The 23,073-nt window shown below is 35.0% G+C and overlaps 2 protein-coding genes across 6 annotated transcripts in view; one reads left to right on the forward strand and one right to left on the reverse strand.

The window, feature by feature from the left end:
* The window catches only part of CEP83 (centrosomal protein 83), a 182,259-nt gene that overhangs the window by 152,530 nt on the left and 6,656 nt on the right, over positions 1-23,073 (forward strand). For all 5 annotated transcript variants that reach the window (XM_037846054.1, XM_037846058.1, XM_037846057.1 and 2 more), the window contains 3 exons: positions 10,575-10,650; positions 12,552-12,709; positions 14,346-14,475. In XM_037846054.1, the coding sequence (XP_037701982.1) occupies positions 10,575-10,650; positions 12,552-12,709; positions 14,346-14,475 (364 nt within the window). The remainder of the gene's footprint in view (positions 1-10,574; positions 10,651-12,551; positions 12,710-14,345; positions 14,476-23,073) is intronic.
* Positions 4,875-23,073, reverse strand: part of PLXNC1 (plexin C1) — a 173,040-nt gene continuing 154,841 nt past the window's right edge. Inside the window, exon 31 of the mRNA XM_037846051.1 lies at positions 4,875-5,229. Coding sequence (XP_037701979.1) covers positions 5,125-5,229 — 105 coding nt within the window. The 3' untranslated portion in view covers positions 4,875-5,124. The remainder of the gene's footprint in view (positions 5,230-23,073) is intronic.

The following is a 23,073-nucleotide window of genomic DNA, read 5'->3' on the forward strand; positions in this document are numbered from 1 at the left end:
CTTTTGGGTATATACCTCACAATGGGATTACCAGATCACATAGTCATTATTTGACTTTCTGAGGAACTAATAAACTGTTTCCCACAGTGGCAATGAACGAGTATTCCTCTTTCTCCACATGCTCTCCAAACACTTATTTTCTGTTTTTTTAACAGTACCCATTCTAGTGGGTATGAAATCTTTGTCATTTTTCATTTTGTTTATGTGCTTACTTTCTTGATCAAATTAGCTAGCTGTTTTATTTGGTCACCTTTTTTTGTTTTCTACCTCATTGATTTCTACTTTATCTTCTATGTTTTTTTTTCCCCATTAAAAAAGTTTTTTTTTTCAGTTTTATTGGTGTTTAATTTACATGAAGTAAAATTTACCTATTTAAATAGTGTATGGCTTGATGAATTTTGATAATTGTGTACAGCTTATAACTTCACAACAATCAAAACACGAAACAGTTTCATCACCCTAGAAGTTTTCTCGGGTCTTTTGGAAGTTAATCCCTTTCCCCAATCCTTAGCCTTAGGCAAACACTGATTTATCCATACTGTTGCATATTATCAGTAGCTCATTTCTTTTTATTGCTGAATAATATTCCATTATATGGAAAAACAGAATGTCAATTTCTTCCATTCTCCTGGTGATAGAAACATATTTGGATTCTTTTCAATTTGGAGCTATTATGAATAATACTGCTATGAACAGTCACACAGAAGTCTTTGTATAGATATTTGTTTTTATTTTTCTTGGCTAATTACCTAGGAATAGGATTGCTTAGTCATATGGTGAGTGTATATTCAATTTTATAATAAACAGCCATATTATTTTCCAAAGTGGTTGTACAATTTCATTACTGCTGGTTATATATGAGAGTTCCAGTTGTCACACATCCTTACCAACACTTGCTTATTGTCAGATTTTTTAACTTAATGATTCTAGTTGGTATATAGTGATCTGTCATTGTGGTCTTAATTAGCATTTCTCTGATGACTAGTAATGTTGAGCATCCTTTCGTGTACTTACAGAACTAATTCCTTTTGTAAATTGTCCAAATATTTTGCCCAGTTTTTTAGTAGGGAGGTGTTCTAGTTTGCTAATGCTGCAGAAAGCAAAACACCAGTGATGGACTGGCTTTTATAAAAAGGGGGTTTATTTGGCTACACAGTTACAGTCTTAAGGCCATAAAGTGTCCAAGGTAACACATCAGTAATCGGGTACCTTCACTGGAGGATGGCCAATGGCATCCGGAAAACTTCTGTTAGCTGGGAAGGCACGTGGCTGGCGTCTGCTCCAAAGTTCTGGTTTTAAAATGGCTTTGTCCCAGGACATTCCTCTCTAGCAAGCTTGCTCCTCTTCAAAACATCACTCACAGCTGTGCTGAGTTCCTTCTCTTTGAGTCAGCTCATTTATATGGCTCCACTGATCAAGAACCACCCTGAATGGGTGGGGCCATGCCTCCATGGGAATATCTCATCAGAGTCATCACCCACAGCTGGGTGGGGCACATTCCAAGCAAATCTAATCAGCACCAAAATGTCTGCCCCACAAGACTACATCAAAGATAATGGCGTTTGGGGGGCACAATACATTCAAACTGGCACTGGAGGTTTATTTTATTATTGAGTTGTAAATGTTGTTTAGGTGTTCTGCATACAAACCCTTTGTTAGATTAAATTTTTTACAGATATTTTCTCCCACTTTGTGGCTCGCCTTTTTGTTTCAAGTGTCTGTCAATCGAAGAGCTAAGGTTTTTATTTTGATGAAATCTACTTTCTCAAATTTTTTTCTTTTCTAGTTTGTGCTTTTGCATCCTATTTAAGAAATCTTTGACTAATCCTGCATTTCAAAGGTTTTCTCCTGTGTTTTCTTCTAAAAGATGAACGTTTTAGTTAATTAAATTTAGGGTATGGTCCAATTCATGTTCATTTTTATGAGTGAGATAATGGTAGACTTTTTTTTCTTTTTTAACATTTATCCAGTTGTCCCCACACTATTTGTTGAAGACCATGTTTTCCCCATTGAATTATGTTGAATATCACTTGACCATTTAAGTGTGGGTCTGTTTCTGGACTCTATTTTTTCACTGATCTGTATATCTAATCTTGACACCAGTACCACAATGTCTTGATTACTGTAGCATTATAGTAAGCTTGATTTAGTGTAAATCCTCTATCTTATTCTTTGTTAAGATTGTTCTGGCTTTTCTAGGTTTTTTCTCTTTTCATATAAATTTTTAAATCAGCTTGTCACTTTCTTCAGAAACGCCTGTTAAGATTTTGATTGGTATTACATTGAATCTAATCTCAATTTGAGGAGAATTGTCATCTTAATACTACTGAGTCTTTCAATATATGAAAATGGTATATCTCTCCATTTATTTAATTTTAATTCTTTCATTTCTTTAATCACACTTTTGTAGTTTTCATTTTATACACCATGCTCATCTTTGTTAAATTTACTGGTAAATATTTTTATGCTATTATAATTTTAGTTATTTTTAAAGTTTCACTTTCTAATTGTTTATTGCTAGCATAAAGAAATACAATTGATTTTTATGTATCAACATTGATTCCTGTGACCTTGGTAAATTCTTTTTAATATTTTCTAGTAGCTGTTTTGTGGGATCCTTGGAGATTTCTAAAATCCTGTCATATGCGTTATGCTTTCTTTCTGATTCTGATATGTAGTGTTTTCATTACTTTTTTTCTTTTTAGAAATCCTTTCATTTCAATTTGTGTTTTCCTTTTCATTTAAGAGTTGTCCACAGGTTTTTAAATTTCCAGGTGGAAAGGACATTTTGGTTTTTGATTTTGTTAATAATTTTTAGTTTTACTGCATTGTGATCAGAGAGTGTTGATTGTTATTATTTCTGCTTTGTAGAGCACACTGATATGTTCTTTGTGATCTAATTTACCAAGGCCAGGACTATGGAAAGGCAAGTGGGGCACCCCCAGTGCAAAATTGAAGGAGACAATCACTCTCGTGTGCCAATCCTGCACTTGAATGAATCTGTGACTGTCTCCTTAAATTTTGTATCCTGAGTATCCTTTGTTCACCCAGTCTCAGTCCTTGATATGTGATCAATTTCTGTGAATGTTACATAACCACTCAAGAAAACAGTGCTCAATTAAAAGAATATAAAGTTTGATATATACATCAATGAGTTCTACTTCATTAACTATGATGCTTAGGTCTTCTGTATACTTATTTTTTGCCCACTTAATCTGTCTTGTACAAAGAGTGATATATTAAATTCTCCCATTATTATTAGTGTGTTTCTATCTATGACTCCTTGCACTTTCTGTAGTTTTTGCTTCATAAAAGTGATTGCTGTGTTATTTGGTATAAAGATATTAATAATAATTATATATATATTGTGAATTATGGCTTTTAACATCAAAAAGTACATTTCTTTGTCACATTTAATTACCTTTTGCTTGAATTCTACACTGTCTAATAACATCACTGCTCTTTGTTTCTTACAGTTTCCATTTGCCAGATATACCTTTGTTCATCCCTTTATTTTTAGTCTTTCAGAATCGCTTTGTTTTTTAAATGTATCTCTTGTATACAGCACATAGTTGGGTCTGTCTTTGTGACCCAAAGGTGATTAAGCCCATTCACATGCAGTAAGCCCTTACTACCTGTAAAGAATTGTAGACAAGAGCATGAGCGATCACTTGCTGGGATTTGGTATTTTATTCCTCTTTTTACTTATATTTGTTTTAAAGTTTAGGCATTTCTGTCTTCCATTTATACTAAGGACATGGTTTTGTGTGACTTTATTTCTTCTTACTTTTCCATAGTGTTTATGCAGAATATATAGGTAGACATAGAACTAGCCATTGCCTTCAGCTACCTGGAAGTTCCCCATACCTGCTTTCTTAATTCTAAAATCCTAGTGATTTTCCGTTGATAATACAGATTGAGTTTGAATGGCTTTTAAAAATATTACTCATAAAGCTACAGGTTATATTTTGGGACAAGTTTCTTGATCTCCATTATTTAAAAAAGAACTGCCTGAGATAGGGGTTTATATATTCTTTATGAATGTCAGGCTTTATGAACTATTAATTTATATCACTAATGCTTACTGTTCTAGAATCATAAATCTGTAATTGAGTTTGAGAGCCAATCTTGTCTGATTCTTTGCTTTTAGGTAGGAGCATTTCTGAACTGTTCAGAACAGGTAGCTTTTAATTTGTCCTTGAAAATCTCCAGAAAGGAGCAAGAGACTCGCTTCAGGAATCCCACTCCAATGTTTTATCCTACTATGGTCCCACAGTTTGGCCAGTTAGAATCTTTTCTTTTACAATTTAAGCCCATTTATGCTGGTTTGGGCTTCTTTTTCTGTAATGATAAAATGTTCAGTGGTTCTGTCATTACTTGAAGACAATAATAAACTTAACCCTTAGATTTTTATTTGTTTTGCTATATAAAAAAAGCTTTCATTCCTTTAATATAAATCATTTTCTATTTCATTAGCCACTTTGATAATTTTCTTTGGTTCTTCTTCCATGTCTCCAGATCATTTATAATGTGTAATTGACCCCAACTTAATTTATAATAACATAATAGCCAACATAAAATATTGCAAAAGGAGTAGTTTCCAGTATTTGCATGACTTGTTTTTTTAATGGTCTAGAGTTGTGATGGTATTTTTTACATGGTAGTTCTGATTTCCTGATTTATAAGTCCAGCTACATCAACCAGGTCTATTTTGATCATCCAGTAAATATAATTGCAGCTTGTCTTACTTAAAATTTGTGATTTGTAAGGAAGAGACTGCTGTTAGGTTTAGGTCCTGGGCCCTCACCCCACCCCCGCCCTTAGGAGTTTTGCCATAGGGCCACCACCCCTCACCCTGCCCTAGGAACCCTGCAGGTTTGCAATAAGCCACTGCCCCCTCCCTTAGGAATCCTGAACATTAAGGTTTTGAACTTTTTGGCTCCCAAGCTCCTTGTTTCAAACTGGCCAATAGAAACCTGCCAACTACCTCCTTTCCCAAAAATAACCACTGAGAAACAGCTGTAACTAGATCTGCCAGCCTCCCCTTCCTTGGATGAAGAACTTCCCGCCAACCATCCTTTATAAGCCCTACTGTCCCTTGGCTCTGGGCTGTCGGCGATTGTCTTAGGTTTCAGCCCGCCTGCGCACAGCCGACAATAAAACTCCTTTTGATCGAGTTTTCGTCTCCTCTCTTCTCTTCTCTTCTTGATTGAAAAACCTAACAACTACCTGTGGAGAAAAAAAGATTTGCTAAGGAAATGAACAGTATAGATCATATCTACTTAAATACAAATAACAAATATCTGTGATAAGTAGCATTAATTGCTTTGGGGCAGATATTTAAATTATTAATTACATATCAGTCTTCTGTGTAAAACGGTTTCTTCACCATTGGCTTATAATAGTGCCGGCAGAAGTAAAATTACTTTTCCAAAAGTGTTCTGTATTCCAAAGAGCCTGCCTTTAGGCGTGAAGTTAGGTATTGATTTGTGAACTTCTATTTTAATGTAGACATTTAGAGCTAAATTTGCTTCTTGAGTACTGCCTTTATCACATCCAACAAGCTTTTTTATATTATGGTTTTGTTTTCAGTCATCTCATGATATTTCCTAATTTCTCATTGTGATTTCTTCTTTGATCCATTGGTTATTTAATAGTGTACTGCTTAGTTTCCACATATTTGTAAATTTTCCAGTTTTCTCTCGGTTATTTATTTCTAGCTTCATTACATTGTGGTCTGAGAAAATATTTTATATGATTTCAGTATTTTAAAATTTATTTAGATTTGCTTTGTGGCCTAACATGTGGTCTATCCTGGAAAATGTTTCATGTGTACTTGAGAAGAATATGTGTTTTGTTATTGTTGGGTAGAGTATTCTATGTATATCTGTTAGGTCTAATTGGCTGATAGTTTTCAAATCCCCTATTTCCTTATTGATTTTCTGCTTTGATATTCTGTCAATTAATGAAAATGGTATATTGAAGTCTCCAACTATTATTGTAGAACTATCTATTTCTCCATTCAATTCTGTCAATTTCTGCTCAACTATTTTGAGACTCTGTTGTGAGGTGCATATATGTTTATAGTTGCTGTGTTTTCTTTCTAGATTGAACATTTTATCAATATACTTTATCCTTCTTTGTCTCTTAAAATCTTTTTTGACTTAAAGTCTATTTTGCCTGCCAATAATATAGCCACTTTGGCTCTCTTTTGATTACTGCATATATGGAATATCTTTTTCTACTCTTTTGCTTTCAACCATTGTGTCTTTGTACTTAAAGTGAGTCTCTTGTTGACAGCATATAGATGGATCATGTGTTTTCATACAATTTGCCAATCTATGACTTTTAATAAGGGAGTTTAATCCATTTACATTTAAGATAATAAATGTAATAAATGAGAAAGAATTTTTTTCTGCCATTTAATTATTTTTTTTTGTGTATGTCTTGTATTTTTTTGTTCTCCAGTTACTCTACTGCTGCCCTTTTTTATGGATTAAGTTGCTTTTTTTCTAGTGTGCCTTGTTGAGTCCCTTCTTTTTTGTAGTTAGTTGCAATAAACTTTTTTTTAACTAATAATGACCTTACTCAACTAGTACCAACCTAGTTTTAGTACTATATAAACTCTTTGCTCCTGTATATTTCCTTCCCTCCCCCTTCATATTGTTTTTGTCTCAGATTGTATCTTTATACATTTTATGCCCATTAACATAGATTTATGTTACACATATGCCTGTTAAATTATATGGGAGGTGGGGAGGGGGGACAGTTACAAATCAAAAGTACAATAAGGCAAGATTTTATATTTACCTATGTAGTTACCTTTACCAATGTTCTTTATTCTTATTGCCTTGAGTTACTATCTAGTGTCTTTTTATTTCAACCTGGAAGGCTCCCTTTAGCATTTCTTGTAGGACAGATGTTCTGGTAATGAACCCTTTCTGCTTTTGTTTATTTTTACATGTCTTAATTTCTCCTTCATTTTTGAAAGATAATTTTGCTGGATATATAATTCTTGGTTGACAGCTTTTTCTTTAAGGAGTTTAAATATTCCACCCCGCTGTTCTGGTCTCCATGGTTTCTGATGAGAAATCCACTGTTAATCTTATTGGGGATCCCTTGTTATGTGACAAGTTGTTTTTCTCCTGCTGCTTTCAAAATCCTTTATTTGTCTTTGGATTTTGCAATTTCCCTGTAATGTGGCTTGATGTAGATCTCTTAGTCTGTCCAGTTTGGTATTCATTGAGCTTCCTGAATGTTATATTCATGTTTTTCATCAGATTTATGAAGTTTTGGCCATTATTTCTTCAGATATTTTTTTCTGCCTCTTTCTCTCTTTTGTTCTCCTGGGACTCCAGTGATGTTTATGTTGGTATTCTTGATGGTGTTCCACAGGTCTCTCAGGCTCTTTTTATTTTTCTTCATTATTTTTTCTTTCTGCTCCTCACACTGGATAATTTCTGATATCTTATCTTCATGTTCACCAATCCTTTCTTCTGCCTGTTCACGTCTGCTGTTAAATTCATCTAATGAGTTTTTCATTTCTACTACTGTACTTTGCAGCTCCAAAATTTCTATTAGCTTCTTTTTTATAATTCTTATCTCTTCACTTTGTTCAGACAACCTTTTCATGATTTCCTTTAGTTCTTCTTATTTGTATTTCTTTAGCTCATTGAACATATTTCAAACAGTTGATTTAAAGTCTTTGACTAGTAGTTCCAGTGTGTGAGTTTCCTCCAGAATGGTCTCTGTCAAATTCTTTTTTTTTTCCTGTGAATAGGCCGTACTTTCCTATTTCTTTTTGCGTGTGGTAATTTTTTGTTGAGAACTGGACATTTTGAGTTTTATGTTTTTGTAACTCTGGAAATCCAGTTCCTCACTCCTCTAGGATTGCTAGGTGTTTTTTTTTTTTTTTTTAAATGTTTTTTTTTGTTTTTTTTGTTTTTTTTTTAATGTTGTTGAGGACTAGAGCTTTCCAAACTATTTTGCTCTCATATGGGGAATGGAAAGTGACAGGAGGAAAGGAAAAAAGTAGGTACAATTTCTTAAGATTCCTCTGCCACTTTTCCCTGAGAGGGTTGGAACAATAGCTGCCTTTAGAGCTTGCCTCCTAGAGATCTGAAGTGCTAATCCAAAGCAGTGATCAGTGATCAAATCACACTCCTTTGGATTTTGGAGGACTAGGTTGTTGTAGCCCACCCTGGCACCGGTAAGCAGTATCTGGAGCCTGGGTGGCAGTCTTCACTGCTGCCTGCCCCATTGTTGGGGGTTGGAGGATGGTACCATTGCTCAAAGTGTGCCATTCACTGATATTTACTGCAATTTACCAGCCTCTTCCTCCAGCTCTCCCTTGGATGCTGCCCAATGTTCCACTATACTCCAGAGTTCCAAAGTTGTTGATTCAGACAGTTCCTGCCAGTTTATAGTTGTTTTGGTAGAGGGACTGATTCCTTAGAGCTTCCTACTCTGCCATCTCCCCACAGTCTTCCCAAGTTTTATTTTCTTATGACTTTGTGTGACACATCTCAAGTATTCTAAAGAGATACTATACCTTATTCCTAAAAATGTAGCCCTGTTTTTGGAAACAATATGTACTTTTTAAACTCTTTTGTATTGGGATTTAAAACCATTGTACTTATTCCTAAACTTGATAATCTGAATCCTATTAAAATTAATTTTATTTATGCTAAATTCCATTATCCCTTATAATCTTAATTGTAATAACCTTAAATCATGGACTCATTTTTTTTCTTTAAAAAAATCTTACTTTTGTGGATTCCAACCTCATACTGCTTCAGCAAAGGTATCATCTCCTATAATCTACCGTGAAGGTGTTCTTAATTCCTTTCATGTTTTAACGATATCCAGATACCCTTCACTTTTTGTATGTACGGCACTATTGTTTTTCTTTAATTCTACATAACTTATTTAGAAAGCATTTAAAAAGAAACAAGCTGGGTCTTATTTCTTATCAATGTACCAAGTATATCCAGACTCTTAACCTGAGGGAGGATATTCTTGAGGCCTACCTTTTTTAACTTTGAACCTGAGCTGGGACCCACAGTGTTCTCTATTTTCTTCTTCATGATTTTGTAAAAAGAAACCTTTCTTAGCTTAGTAACCTAAAAGCACCAAGTTAATGACATCCATAAACATTTTAAGGAAGAAAATGCACAGAAAATTCAAGAGGGCAATAACATAGCTTGAGTTACGAAATAAGTGTGTGACCAGGACAAAAGGTCCTCTTCCTTTAGAGTCAGTATTTCTGGCATTTGTATGTAAATATCTCAGGAGGCAATGGGTCATACTTTCTGTTTTCTTCCATGTTTTATATTGTCCAGCCATCTTATAAACATTTAAACATCTAATCCAGAATTAGGGTTGCTTCGTTCAGTCCACAATAATATATATTGAATTCTTACTGTGTTTAAAGTGCAGCCCTAGGCCCTAAGAGTGTTGTTGTTCCTGTAAATACATTCTAATTGGGCAGATAAGACATGCTCATAATACAAGCTATAAATAGTAAGTGCCAAATGAATTATAGTTGAGATAAATATTTGAAGAGTTTAAAAAGGGGAAGGTTAAGGGCGACATTCCTGACAAACCTAGTTAGCGTGAAGTCTTCCCCACGAAATTAGTCATTTAGTCTCCAGAGATGTTTTAAGGCTCTGGCTTACAATGGATCATTCACTTTGAAGGGGACAGAATTGTGTAAGTGTTATTTATCTTAGTGATGAAAATGTATAAAACACATTATAGAATACAGTTTGGTCCTCTCTACTAGATAGTTTTCTTTTAAATCCTGAATTTAAAATCAGTAAAAACTACAAGATAATGAACTAGAGGAAGGGGGCTTGGGTGTTAGAAGACCTGGGTCCTATCTTGATTTGATTACTTGATAGCTTTGTGATTTTGGCCTATCATTTCTAAGCCTTAATTTTCTTATATGTAAAATTGGAATAATAAAGATCACTCTGCTTACTTTCTCAGAATTAATACAATTCAAATTGGCCAACCTTAGTTAAATGTCTGTTATACTATAGGCACAATGATAGGCTAAGGATGCAAACATAAACGTGATCTCTGCTTATAGCCTAGTAAGGTGAAAGTGAAGTAGCTGCGTGTATGCACATATTGTGTGAATTGTAAAATACTATATTGACATTAAGACGGCTTCTCCTAAACCGAATTACTTTCTGATGCCTTAGCAACACATTCCGCACTTTCCCACCAAGGCCGTTTGTTCTGCCGGTTCCCTATGTTTTATCAAAATCCTATCTATCATATTTTTAACTCCATATTCTCTTTCCCTCTAGACCAACTTAGTTTCTCATCTTCTATATGCCCTTAGTTTGTAGGTTTTCATATAGCAAAACCAGTCATTTATGTTACATTTTATTTATATATGAGCACAGCCTAACTGCTGGAAGCCTGAATGTTTATCATTGTATCTGCCACTTTGCATAGCACTATGCCTGGTGTAAGTAGGCTCTTAGTAAAATGATTGCTTAATTCAGTGAATTAAATGAACTGTGAATTCTTAATAATGTCTTTAGTTGTGTTGTGGTTTATAGATTAAAACTTCAACAACAATTTGTGAATATTGAAAATGCAGAGAAAGAAAAAAATGAAAATTCTGACCTGAAACAGGTATGATTTTAGCAAATAGTTTACTTTTATTTTTTTTACATGTTTCTTTAAAGATCTGTGTTTTGCATCTTTGTTTGAATTTTGCATATCAATGTTCTGAACATCTAATCACCATGACTGATTAAGTATTGAGGTTTATTTGTAAGTATAAAATGTTTAAAACCTTTTTATGCTTTAGTTTAGTAAGCTTCTTTTCCTAACTGTTGTTTTCTTACTTTTCTTAAGATATTTATATGCTGGGACCAACACAGAATTTTTTTAAATTACAGTGTAAAGGACAGTTGTTTGGTATTTTGAATTTTAAAAATCGGAGAGTTCCTCCAGGATTTAAGTTAGTTGGGTGACTGACTTGTAACTTTACATTCCTTATTCTATTAGATATTTCTTATTTTATCCCTGTGAAGTTGAAGAGTTGTGCTTTTGGAAGGAAATTTGTATTTTAAGTAAAGTTACTTGGTTTCAGGAAGGATTTATGTAAGGTTGAGCAAAGGATGACAGAGTGTGCTTTTCTGAATTTTATTTTATTTTTATTCTTTAAAATACTTTTTCCTTAAATTACAAAATAATAAGAATTCCATTTTTAGGGTTTATATTTACATACTAGCTGGCACTGCTTTGCATATGCAGTTATGATTTCTAAGTCTTAACGGGGGGGCATAATGTTTGCTACTCTAAAGTTATATGGTATTGTTGACATTGGGCTTTCTGGATATGGAGTGGTATTAAGCTCTGAAGGTTACTTGTTCAGTCAGCTGTATAGAGTTAATATTTGCAACTCTATAGTTAAAAATAATGAATCATTCTACAAGGAGAAATTCATTCTAAAATGAAGAGATATACCATGAGAGACATACCATTTTACTTTATTCAGCTGACAATTGCTCTTTGACATACACAGCCCTGCCTTATTTGACTCTCCTACCATCAGGAAATAATGGAATTATTTCCCACTTATTTGATTTATTGCATAACGGACCTGGTTTCTTTTGAACCTTGGGTCTCTGACTTTGTTTGTTCCCAAACGTCTCTCAGCAGTGGTTAAGAGAGATAAAAGAAAGTGAAAGAAACATGAGAATTTTACTGTCTATTAATTGACAAAATGGCTCATAGGGGAAGTAGGCGAAACTGTATCCCAAATGATAATCATTTGGGAATAAGTTAAAGCAGTGTGTATCTTTCTAGCCTGTTATTCTGTAGCTAGATAATTAGCTACTTCTTATGAGAAAAAAGTGCTTCCAGTAAAGGTAAATTAGGATGGAGAAAAAGCATGAGTGATATGTGGTTTGATAAGTGGCTCTAGAGGGCATGGAATCCCTGGCTTCATAAGGTTTCTCAGAACATCTGCCCAACACTGGACGTATAGAATGCTTGTAAATCTCCTAAGGATGACGTGAGAGTGAGCCTTCCCATATTCACAATGATTCCTGACTGCTCAGAACGCAACTCTTGGAGGGGTTGCTGATAACCAGATATGCAGGAGTGAAAGAACAGATTTCTTTAGCAGCTTTTCCATCTGACCTGCTCTTAAAGTCTATTCTTTCCTAAGAGGCTAGGAAAGGAGACTCAGTCTAATAGTCAGTTTTTCTTTTCTCACCTCCCTGCTTTCCTGCCATTAGCCCTTCTCCCCTCTCCCTGTACCTCTTTTGCCCTGCTTATTTTGGGAAGAAGAGAGAGGATTAGTGGCAAATTGAGGGATATGGTTCTTAATAACCCCCGATTGTATTGAGAAATAATCCTGGCTGCTGCAATTTATTATTTCATATAAGGGTATTCTCAAAGGTATACCATTTGGGTGGGGCATTTGTGAGGGAAGATGCTTAATGTCTTCTGCCTCCCTCACACCTGATTGCTTATTGCATTTGTTTATGGCCTTTTGTTTCTCTTCTTTCCTCTTTTTAAAGCAAATTGGTAGTTTACAGATCCAAGTGACTTCACTTGCACAGTCAGAGAATGATTTGCTGAATTCAAACCAAATGCTGAAGGAAATGGTGGAGAGATTAAAACAGGAATGCCGGAATTTCGGAAGCCAAGCTGAAAAAACGCAACAAGAAGTTGAAAAGTAGTGTGTCTCTTTTTTGTGTATAAACAGTTTCTTCTTTTTCAGATATTATACATAGTTCTTTTAGTGAGGATTCCCATGTTAAATGTGTTTGGAGGAGTAGTTACAAATACATTTGATAGATACAATGGTTTTAGGTAATGTACTTTGTATTTCTATAGAATTAACTTTATGGACTCTTGAATAAAAAAAAAAAGTCATTTAGGAAAGAATGCCTTTTAAAATTCTGTCTAAACATGGTATTCTGAAAACCTTCAAAGAAAAGCTTCTTTTACTCATTGAGTAAAGCAACAAATTTCTTACTTCAAATATTTAACCTATTCTTCTGAATGCCAGAGAACGAAGTTGTTGTTGTAGTATAAAATTTACTTCCCAGAATTAGAAAAATATTCTCTTGGATCTTCCCCTTAAAAAGACCATTTGTTTGGTTGTATTTTTCGTCTTGAAATTCTTAATCATAGACAGTATAGTAAACTAATAGGGAGTAGATCATTTTGGTGATGTTCAAGATCTTATGTTCTCTGAAAAATTTTGCTTGGATGTGGTAGAAAACTACCATTTTGTATTTGCTTGTCTTTATAGCTTGTTGGTATTAAAGATGTTATTTTAATTTACAAAACATTATTTTCAAATGTGTTCTTCTGAAGGCTACCTTGCCGTATAAAACTTTTTTTTTCATTCAGTGTTTCTGTTTTTTTCATATTTTAAGGCTTATTCATGGTTTCATTTATGGGGTTGAATTTCTAAAAAAGGAAGTAAGCAAAATTTTTGCCTGTAATATGCAGTGTCATTCTAAAGGCTCTAACTAATTTTTCTTATACTTTGCAAAAAGCAGAAATTTATATCTTGGAATCCTTAAGTATTTGATTGGCATGTGCTTAAGAATTCTAATGGGAGAGGAGCTAGAAATTTAAATAATTCAATACTAAATTTTGAATTTTATTCATAGGATTATGTAGAAGAAAATAGCCCACCTAGGGGACAATAGAATGTAATTTTAGTTCTGGCTAAGATACCCAAATCTGTGTGAATTTAGGTAATCTGACCTCTCAAGGTTTGTTATTTTCATCTCTACTGTCTACAGTAAAGATATTAAAAATCATATAAAGTATGCTGAACTTAAAAATATAAGTTGTTATAGTATTACCTGAAAATATCATTTACATGAATTTTACTCTTGTCTGAAACAAACCACATTAATACTTGATACCAGGGTTGATTCTCAACCAGCTTTAATCGGCCAAATTTTTACAGCTTGATGGTTATCATAGTTCAGGCCAGATTATCACGTTTTGGTCCTGCCAGTAGCTATGTGTGAGTCCTTGAGAGTTAATTAACTACTGCTCTAAGCCTCAGTTTTCTTAACTATAAAATGGAGGTGATAGAAGTACCTAACTCAAAGAGTTATGTGAAGACTAAATATCATAGCACCCTTACTGTTCTAAGCACAGTGCCTGGCTCATAGGAAGTGCTCAATAACGATAATATTAGCAACTGTGTGGCCATGCAAGAGTGCCTGCAGTTGGATAATGGATGTGATTATGCAGGTAGTGAATTTGCTTATACTTGTGATAATAGCTATTTAATCCTAAAAGTCTGTGTTAACTTCCATGTTTTGCATACATTCTTCTGGCAGGACGTTGGAAGAGAAACAGATACAGTGGTTGGAAGAAAAGCATAAGCTTCAAGAACGTATCACAGACAGAGAAGACAAGTATAATCAAGCTAAAGAGAAACTGCAGAGAGCTGCCATTGCCCAGAAAAAGGCAAGTGGTTGTTATTAAAATGATTTCTGTAGAGTAAAACATAATTACATATTTTAGAAGAATAAAATGTATAATAAAACAGATTTTAGTGGTATGTTTAATTTGATATTTAAACATGACATTTTGCTGTCAACCTTGTAGAGATAAATTGGGAAAATCCAAACTGCTCAACAGGTTTATTTCTAAATTTTGTTTTTAAGTCAGTTATTCAGAGCCAGCATGTGTTTTCCCACAGAGACTGTTTTTCATAGGGATAAAGTTTCCAGGCCAGCCCATACAAGCCTTTTTAACTCCTACACCTAAATCATAGTGTGATTAGGCCTCTTTCAACTATACCTAACTAATAGCTGCAAGATTACTTTGGTGGTTAAAATGCTTTTTTGTTTCCAACTCAGGGATACAGGAATATGTATTGCCTTGCCCTAGCAGGAGGAACAGGGACTCTCCATGGCTTCTGAAACAGCCGTGATAGTTACCATAACCATGATTCTTTTATAGGTTTCATCTTTGTAGGCATACTTTCCCCAGCAACTAAAATTTTTTTTTTCTTGGAAACAGTCCAAGGCACCATGGAAATAACATAGTCAGAAGATTAATTGAAGCCAGTGGTTTACTACTTTTTTCCTACTGCAGTAAACCCAAGGAATGTAGCACGGTCATGGTCCTATCAGTAACCATGACTTACTGTGGTAGTGATTCAGCAGTTATTTTTTTAAATCGGATTTTGCTTTGTGGGGAAGGAGCATGGTAGTATAAAAAAAAAAAAAAACCTCATAAATGACTTTGATATGCCCCATTTGATAATTTCCTTTAGTAGTAGTATTGGTTGTAGGGAGATGAGAAGATCTGAGTTGAGAGAAAGGTGCTTCTAGGCATAGATAACAGTATCTTCATGGGCTGTATATTTATTTGGAAAGATTAACTTTTCACATTTGCATAAGAGAAGATGGCTTGTATATCACTCACATATTCTGAATTTGGAATAGATACAACTGACAAATGTGTCTGATAGTTGGAGTGACAATATGAGTAGACTAAAAGTCATTACTTTCCCACTTTATTGGTTTCTGAATACTTTTCTCTTCCCATAATGCTAGATATTAGCATTGATGTTAGAAAAAGAGCATTTACTAAATGGGAATCCAAATGTTTTATACCCAAATATAAACACTTCATGGTATTGTGGCTTTGTTTGCTGTGCATGGTCTTTCTTCCTTTCTGTCCATAAAAGTACTAAGCAGTATGTGGGAATAGATGGGATTTCAGTGAAGTTTTTGTATGACTTGGGATGATTTCAGAAATCTCACTTATGCTTCCTTGTACTGTTTGGAGCCTAGAAGCATCTGAAGCCAGATTTCAGATCAGATTATAAGAACTTATTTTATCTTTCACAGAGAAACATTTATTCCCAGGTTTCAGAGATAAATATCTTAGAGATCAGATTCTAATTAGTGAGGTTAGTTTAGGTTGACTTCTTTTGGAGCAAAAGTGACATCCAGTGGTGAGAGAGATTATCAGTGAATCATAGGTATGCCAGAAAGAGGGAAGGAAGGTAATAATTTAAGAAGCAAAGTAACATTTCATTAGTATTGTGACCTAGGACGAATTTTTTTCCCTACTGAAATATAAGGCAATTGATGAGTGTGAGCATAGTAAATATTCATTTCACCTTTTAAAAATTCCCTACTCTCTTCGTTCCAAGTAATTTATTGCTTTTCTCTTCATTATGTCCGTGGTCCATGAGTCATATTTCCTGTGGGAGAATAATCACTATCAAATTGATTTCTGTAATGCAAACCCTTTTCCCATTCAAGTTAAAGATAATGTTTCTGTATGAAAGTTTGACTATGAGAATACATAAATATAACTCTAAGACTGCTATTTGTTTCTTTTCTGAAAACATTCATAATGGTATCTAACCAATAATTATTTCTGAGCGTTAATAAAAGTAACAAGTTTTTCAAGTGCCTCAAAAAGAAAAGCACAACTCACTGTGCTCACCCAAAGAGATGTCTCTTCATATTTACACATCAACAATGTGTGGGGGAAAATGTATACAGAGAAGTCATCAATCACAGAAGGGCATCCCAACTCAAGATCCCTGGTCAAGCTTTCCAAACCAATCAACAAAGCAAAATATCATTTATACCTAAGACTGTACCTAAAAACACTTAACCAGAAATGACATAAGCTTTGTGCTTAAGAGCTTGGAGCTGTAATTAAGCATACTCAGGTGGCAGTGAACCTTCTTATCTAGTAAGGGGGAAAAAAAATAAAGCTGCTATTCCCCAGTAATAAGAATGACTCACAGGAAAGTAACTCTAAAGGATTACTATTTCTCCTTTAGAGTTCATATTTTGTCTTAGAGTTATAAATATCTATTGAATGTTATGTACCTAGCCTTATGGTATACACTGAGGGAAAAATTGAGGCCATGATTAATCTTTCCCATTGATGACCTATAATCTATTTGGAGAAATAACATGCAAGAAATACCTAAAGAATACTGTATTATTCAGGGTTCTCCAGAAAAGCAGAACCGGATTTATTACAGGAATTGCTCCTGTGAGCAGGCCATAAATTGGGAACTCGATGGTGACCTTGAATTCTCCAGGAGAAGCTGATTAGCCAAGGTAGAGATAAAATTCTTCTTTCTGACTGCTGAAATCCTTACATCTCCCTTTAGGACTCCAACTGATTGGATGAGGAGTGTTTCTTGACAGAAACGGTACCAACAGGAAATATCTGTAAATATTGTGGGATTTTATAAAATTGTCTTATGCAACAGTGGCAGACTTTAAGCTGGAAACTCCGATGAAGGTTTTTGATGAATTCCCTGGGAGAATATGGCCTGATGAAGTAGAGATGAAAATTCTCTCTTCTGACTGCTAAAATCATCACTTCCTCTTTTAAAGCCTTCAACTCATTGGATGAAACATCTCTGGTTGCTGATGGCAGTCTCCTCAGTTGATTGTAGATGTAATCAGCCATAGATGCAATCAACTTACTGATGATTTAAGTCCATGCAATGTCTTTCATAATAACAATTAGGTCAGTGCTTGCTTGACCAAACATCTGGGCACCATTATCTGGCCAAGTTGACACATCAACCTAATCTTCATAAGGAGATTGTTCTCATTGTTAAAGGCAGTCTCCTTTGTTGATTCATCATAGATGTAATCAGCCATTGACATAATCAACTAATTAATAATTTAAATCAATGAGATACCCTCACAGTAACGATCAGGCTTGATCAAACATAACCTAGCCATGTTGGCACATGATGTTAACCATCACATTTCCAACTAATTCTTATGGACATTAAAGTTTGAGAACCACTTTGCCAGAGAGAAGAAAGCCTGAAGGATAAGGAGACCAGTTAGGAAGTTGTTATAGTGAACTTAAAATGAAATAAGAAGTCTGGAATTGGGGATTAGATATAGAAATGAAGATGAAGACCCAGAGGTATTCTGAAGAGAAAAAAAAATTACAGAATATGGTGGCAAATAAGAAGAAAGAGGAAAATATGAAGTATTTTAGCTGTGAGATATAAGTGGAGTTACTCTAATGAAATGAAGAACATGTGTCAGTTTAGGGGTAGAAAGAGAAAGTAAATTTGACTAAACACATTAGTTATGTATCCGAGAAAACATGTCCTAGACTCTTAGTGAAAATATTGTATATAGCTAACTAGGAAAAATAGAATGCAAAGCATGGGAATAAGTAATTCAGATTAGAGATGTAAAGTTAGAAACTTGAGATTTTGGAAATAACTGAAGAATACAAGAACTGAGGACTAAGTTTGCTTGGAAAGAGGAGCTGGGGCAATGGAAGAATGGTCATTGAGATAGAAGCTGTAATGCAGTCTTATGGACGCTCAAAGAAAAGAAAGGTATCAAAAATAAATGGTCATTGGGCATGATTCTTGAAGAAAGTTTAATGGATTTGGCTTGAAGGTGGTCAAAGAGAAAACCAGCTTTGAATCTTACATCAGAATTCTTCTGATTTTTCTGTTGCTCCTTTGTGTCATAATGTTTGGAACACTAAGACTATCCTCTGATTGTTTCAGACTGCTAAAATAAAAGTGAAAATAATTCCTTTCAGACAGTTTCACCTCTGTACTTCCATTTCTTTCAGTAGAGCTTCATTCTCATAGTCACTTAGGCTACAAACTTTTGATTCATCCTGAGGGCCTTTTTCTCTCACCCCATTCTTTTCATTCCTATTGCTAATATTCTAGCTTAGACTCTCTTCACTACGAGAGAAGTGTATTCATTGAACCAATTTATTCACTACAAATTTATCAAGTACCTACTATGTACCAGATATTGTTTTATTAACTGGAATATAGAAGTAAATAAAGACTCTGCACTGAAGGAGTTTACATTATAGAGAGTGGGAGACATGCAGTAAAGAATAAAGAAACACACACACACACATATATATCTCAGGTGGAGATATGGGCTAAGAAAATTAAGGGAGTAAAGGGTGCTATTTATATAGGTGATCAGGAAAGGCTTCTCTGATGAGTTAACATTTGAGCAGACACCTGAAGGAGAGGAAGAAAGATGCTGTCCTAGTTTGCTAATGCTGCAGAATGCAAAACACCAGAGATGGATAGGCTTTTATAAAACAGGGGTTTATTTCACTACACAGTTACAGTCTTAAGGCCACAAAGCATCCAAGGTAACACCTCAGCAATCGGGTACCTTCACCGGAGGATGGCCAATGGTGTCCGGAAAACCATTGTTAGCTGGAAAGGCAGCTGGTGTCTGCTCCAAAGCTCCAGCCTCAAAACGGCTTTCTCCCAGGATGTTCCTCTCTAGCAAGCTTGCTCCTCTTCAAAAACATCACTCCCAGCTGCACTCACTGAGTTTTCTCTCTCTGAGTCAGCTCATTTATATAGCTCCACCGATCAAGGCCCACCCCGAATGGGTGGGGCCACGCCTCCATGGGAACAGCTCATCAAAACGATCATTACCCACAGCTGAGTGGGGCACATTCCAAGCAAATCTAACCATCAAGAAAACGTCTGCCCCACAAAACTACAAAGACAATGGCATTTGGGGGACACAATACATTCAAACCGGCACAGATGCCATGTGACTTTACATGGGCAAAGAGTCTTTCAGTTAGAGGAAATAGCAGGAGTCTTCTTGGCATGTTAAAAGAACACAAGGAGGCCCAGGTAGCTGGAATGAAGAGTGAGGTAGTAGGAGGCCAGATGATGTAAAGACTGGATTTTATTCTGTGTGAGGTAAGAATGCCCTGGAGAGATTTGAACTGAGAAATGATAGAATCCAAATTCTGTTTTAGGAGAGTCACTCTGCCTATTATGCAGAAGGGTAAAAGAAGACTCAGGGAGACACTGCTTAGTCCAAGTTAGAGATGATGGTGACTTGGAATAGACAACTAGTGATTGAGTGGTGTTAGATTATATATTTCAAAGATAGAGCTGACAGTGGATGTTGGTTATGTAAGAGAGATGAATCAAAGATGACAAAAATTTTGGGTTTGAGCAACTGGTAGAATAAAGTTTGCTATCACTGCCATAGGGAAGACTGGATGGAACAGGTTAGCGGTAAAATAAAGATGCCTTTTTTGGACATGTTAAGTTTGAGATACCCGTTAGACTTCCAAGTGGAGATGTTCAATAGTCAGTTAGATACATGAATCTAGAATTCAAGGAAGAATACTGGGCTAGAAATAAAGCTTTGAGAGCCATCAGCACATAGATGATATTTAAAGCTGAGGGATTAGATGAAGTCACCTAGGTAATGAAGGAAGAGAAGAGAAGAGGTCTGAGGATTGAACTTTGAGGAATTCCAAAGTTCATGAGTTGAGAAGAAAAGGGAGAGACTGAGAAGTAGTGGACAGTATAATAGGAGGACAGTCAAGACAATCCTGGATTCCAAGGGGGCGGAGTGGGGGGAGTAATATATCAAGAAGGATCAGCTGTGTCAAATGATATAGTTGGTAAGACAGTAAGATGAAGACTGAGAATAGACTTGGCTATGTGATGGTCATTGTTGACCTCAGCAACAGTTGTTTCAGTGGAGTAGATGGTATTTAAGTCTGGTTAAAGGAGAATCAAGGAGAATTGGATGATAAAATTATAGTGTGTCTAAGGATATTTGATGTGAAGGAAAGCAGAGAAATGGGGCAGTAGCTAGGGAGATTTATGAGATCACAAGATTTTTTTAAGAAGGGGGAAATTTTAGGATAATTCAGTAGCAAGGGGGAAATTAATGAAGCAGGAAGGATGTGGGGCAATTGCAGGAATGATATTGTTTAGTAGGTAGCAGTGCATGAGATTCAATTCAGAGATGAAAAAGGTAAGAACACAGATAGTTTATTTATGATAACTGGAAGAAAGGCAAAATTTGTATTAAACTATCTGGTAAATTAATAGATGTAGTGGGAATGTGGAAATTTTCCACTGCATGCTGCTATTTCCTCATTACAAAAAAAGAATCAGGCTCATGAGCTCCGAGTGTGAAGAGTGGAGATGTTAGGGATTTGTGCAGGAAAGAGATGTAAAACAGTAATAGAGGAGTTGGGAAGAGTTATTGGGTTAAGAAAATTTAGTAGGATTGCATAGGGTTCATTGAAGTTAGTAATCATAAATTTAAGGAGAGACCAGTCAGCATAGTTCCATGTGTGTTTACCAGCTATGTTCAGCTATGTGGATCTAGGCATACAGTAGGTAGAGTTATATTTAACTAAGATTGCAGTTTTGTTCTAGGCACGTTTGAAGAAAAGGAAGAGTTATGTCAAGGGCAATGAGGATGTCTGCAAAGAAATAATTATAGTCATGGAATCTATGGCCCTCATTGGGTCTTCCAGTCAGTCAACCAACCAATACATAATGAAATTTTACTATATTCTAGCTCAGTTCTTGGAAAATAGTAGGTGCTTAGTAAATAGTAGTTTGCTTTTATAATGATAAGGATGGCGACAACAATAATATAAACCCTGTATTCAAGAAGTTCATTTCCAGATTTGCCACCTGCAGTATATCATACATGCTGATGCCATATTAATCTTCTGAAAGCAACACTTTGTAACCTATCAATCCCCTGCTAAATTCAGATGAATCTGCATCCCACTAGAAATACAGAATAATGAAGCTTAATTCATGTATTACCCTTTCCAGGAAGCCTTCTTTCATTTTGTACTCACAGACTGGTATCCCCTGCAGGAATCCCTTTATATTTGTATTACCTACAGTTAATATAGGGCCTTATTAAGTACTGAATTAAGATTTGTTGATAATGAAAGACATAAATTTTACATTTTACTACAATTTAAATAACCAATACCATGGAGAAATATGACTAGATTTTAATATTGCGTGTTTATATAATTAGACATAATCATGAAGTATTAAGCATTTCCATCTTTAAAATGTCTGCTATTAGTTTAACTAAAATACCTAAAAGGAGCATCTACTTTTGATAATGACATACTAGGAAATATATGGACCAGCTCCCCCAACAAGAACAACCAGATGAATCCGACAAAATATATTTTAAAAATATCTCCATAAAAACATCAGAGGACTATCAAGGCAGTGAAGAATTAGGGAACCAAGATCCTGGAGAGGTAGGAAACCTAGAGAGGTCAGCATGGCATCTGGGGTTGCTTTTCCCTTAGGAGAAACTACCAGTTGCAGAAGAGACAGCTGATAGACTGAGAAGCTGAGTAAAGCTTTTGAAAACCTTGCAGGACTTAGGGAACAAAAGTTGGAATTCAGCATCTGCCAGAGAGAGGAAGCTCAGGTAAACCCAAAGATGGATGAATGGATGGATGGATGGATGGATGGATGGATGGATGGATGGCATGCACAAATGTACAATATGATGAATGATAAAGGGGTCATCATTAAATATCCTATAGATATTAAAACAAAAGGAAGATATAAAAACAACAAATTTATTCTAATGAATTATGCAGTTTAGGTGAAGTGAACAAATTCTTTGAAGTCTTGACCAAACTAAAACAACAAGAATTAGAAAATCTGGATAGTCCTATATCTATTAAAGAAATTGAATCTTAATTTAATACCTTCCACAAAAGACTCATATGGCTTCACTGATGAATTCTTCCAAATATTTAAGGAAGAAATAATTCCAATCTTAACATAGACTTTCCCAGACAGTAGAAAAAGAGGAAAACATCCCCACTCATTTTATGAGGTTAGATCCTGAGATGGTCATTATAAAAAAAGAAATTTATATTGTGAACATACATGCAAAAATCTTAAATACAATATTAGCAAACTGAATCCAGTGGTATATAAAAATGGTAGTATATCATGACCATGTAGATTTATCTAGAAATGCAGAGTGGTTTAACATCCAAAATTGATCGGTGTAATTCTACACCCTAACAACAAAGAAGAAAAAACAGTACGATCATCTTAATAGATGCAGAAAAATAATTTACAAAATTCAGCACACTTTCGTGATAAAAAAAAATCCTACAGTTAACAACATACTTACTGCTGAAACACTGAATGCTTTCACCTATCTAAGTTCAGGAACAGGGCAGGTATGTCCCTGTCACCATCTTGCTCAACATTTTACTGGAGGATCT

This window comes from Choloepus didactylus, chromosome 8, assembly GCF_015220235.1.
Source record: "Choloepus didactylus isolate mChoDid1 chromosome 8, mChoDid1.pri, whole genome shotgun sequence".
In the NCBI taxonomy this organism is placed as follows: Eukaryota; Metazoa; Chordata; class Mammalia; order Pilosa; family Megalonychidae; genus Choloepus; species Choloepus didactylus.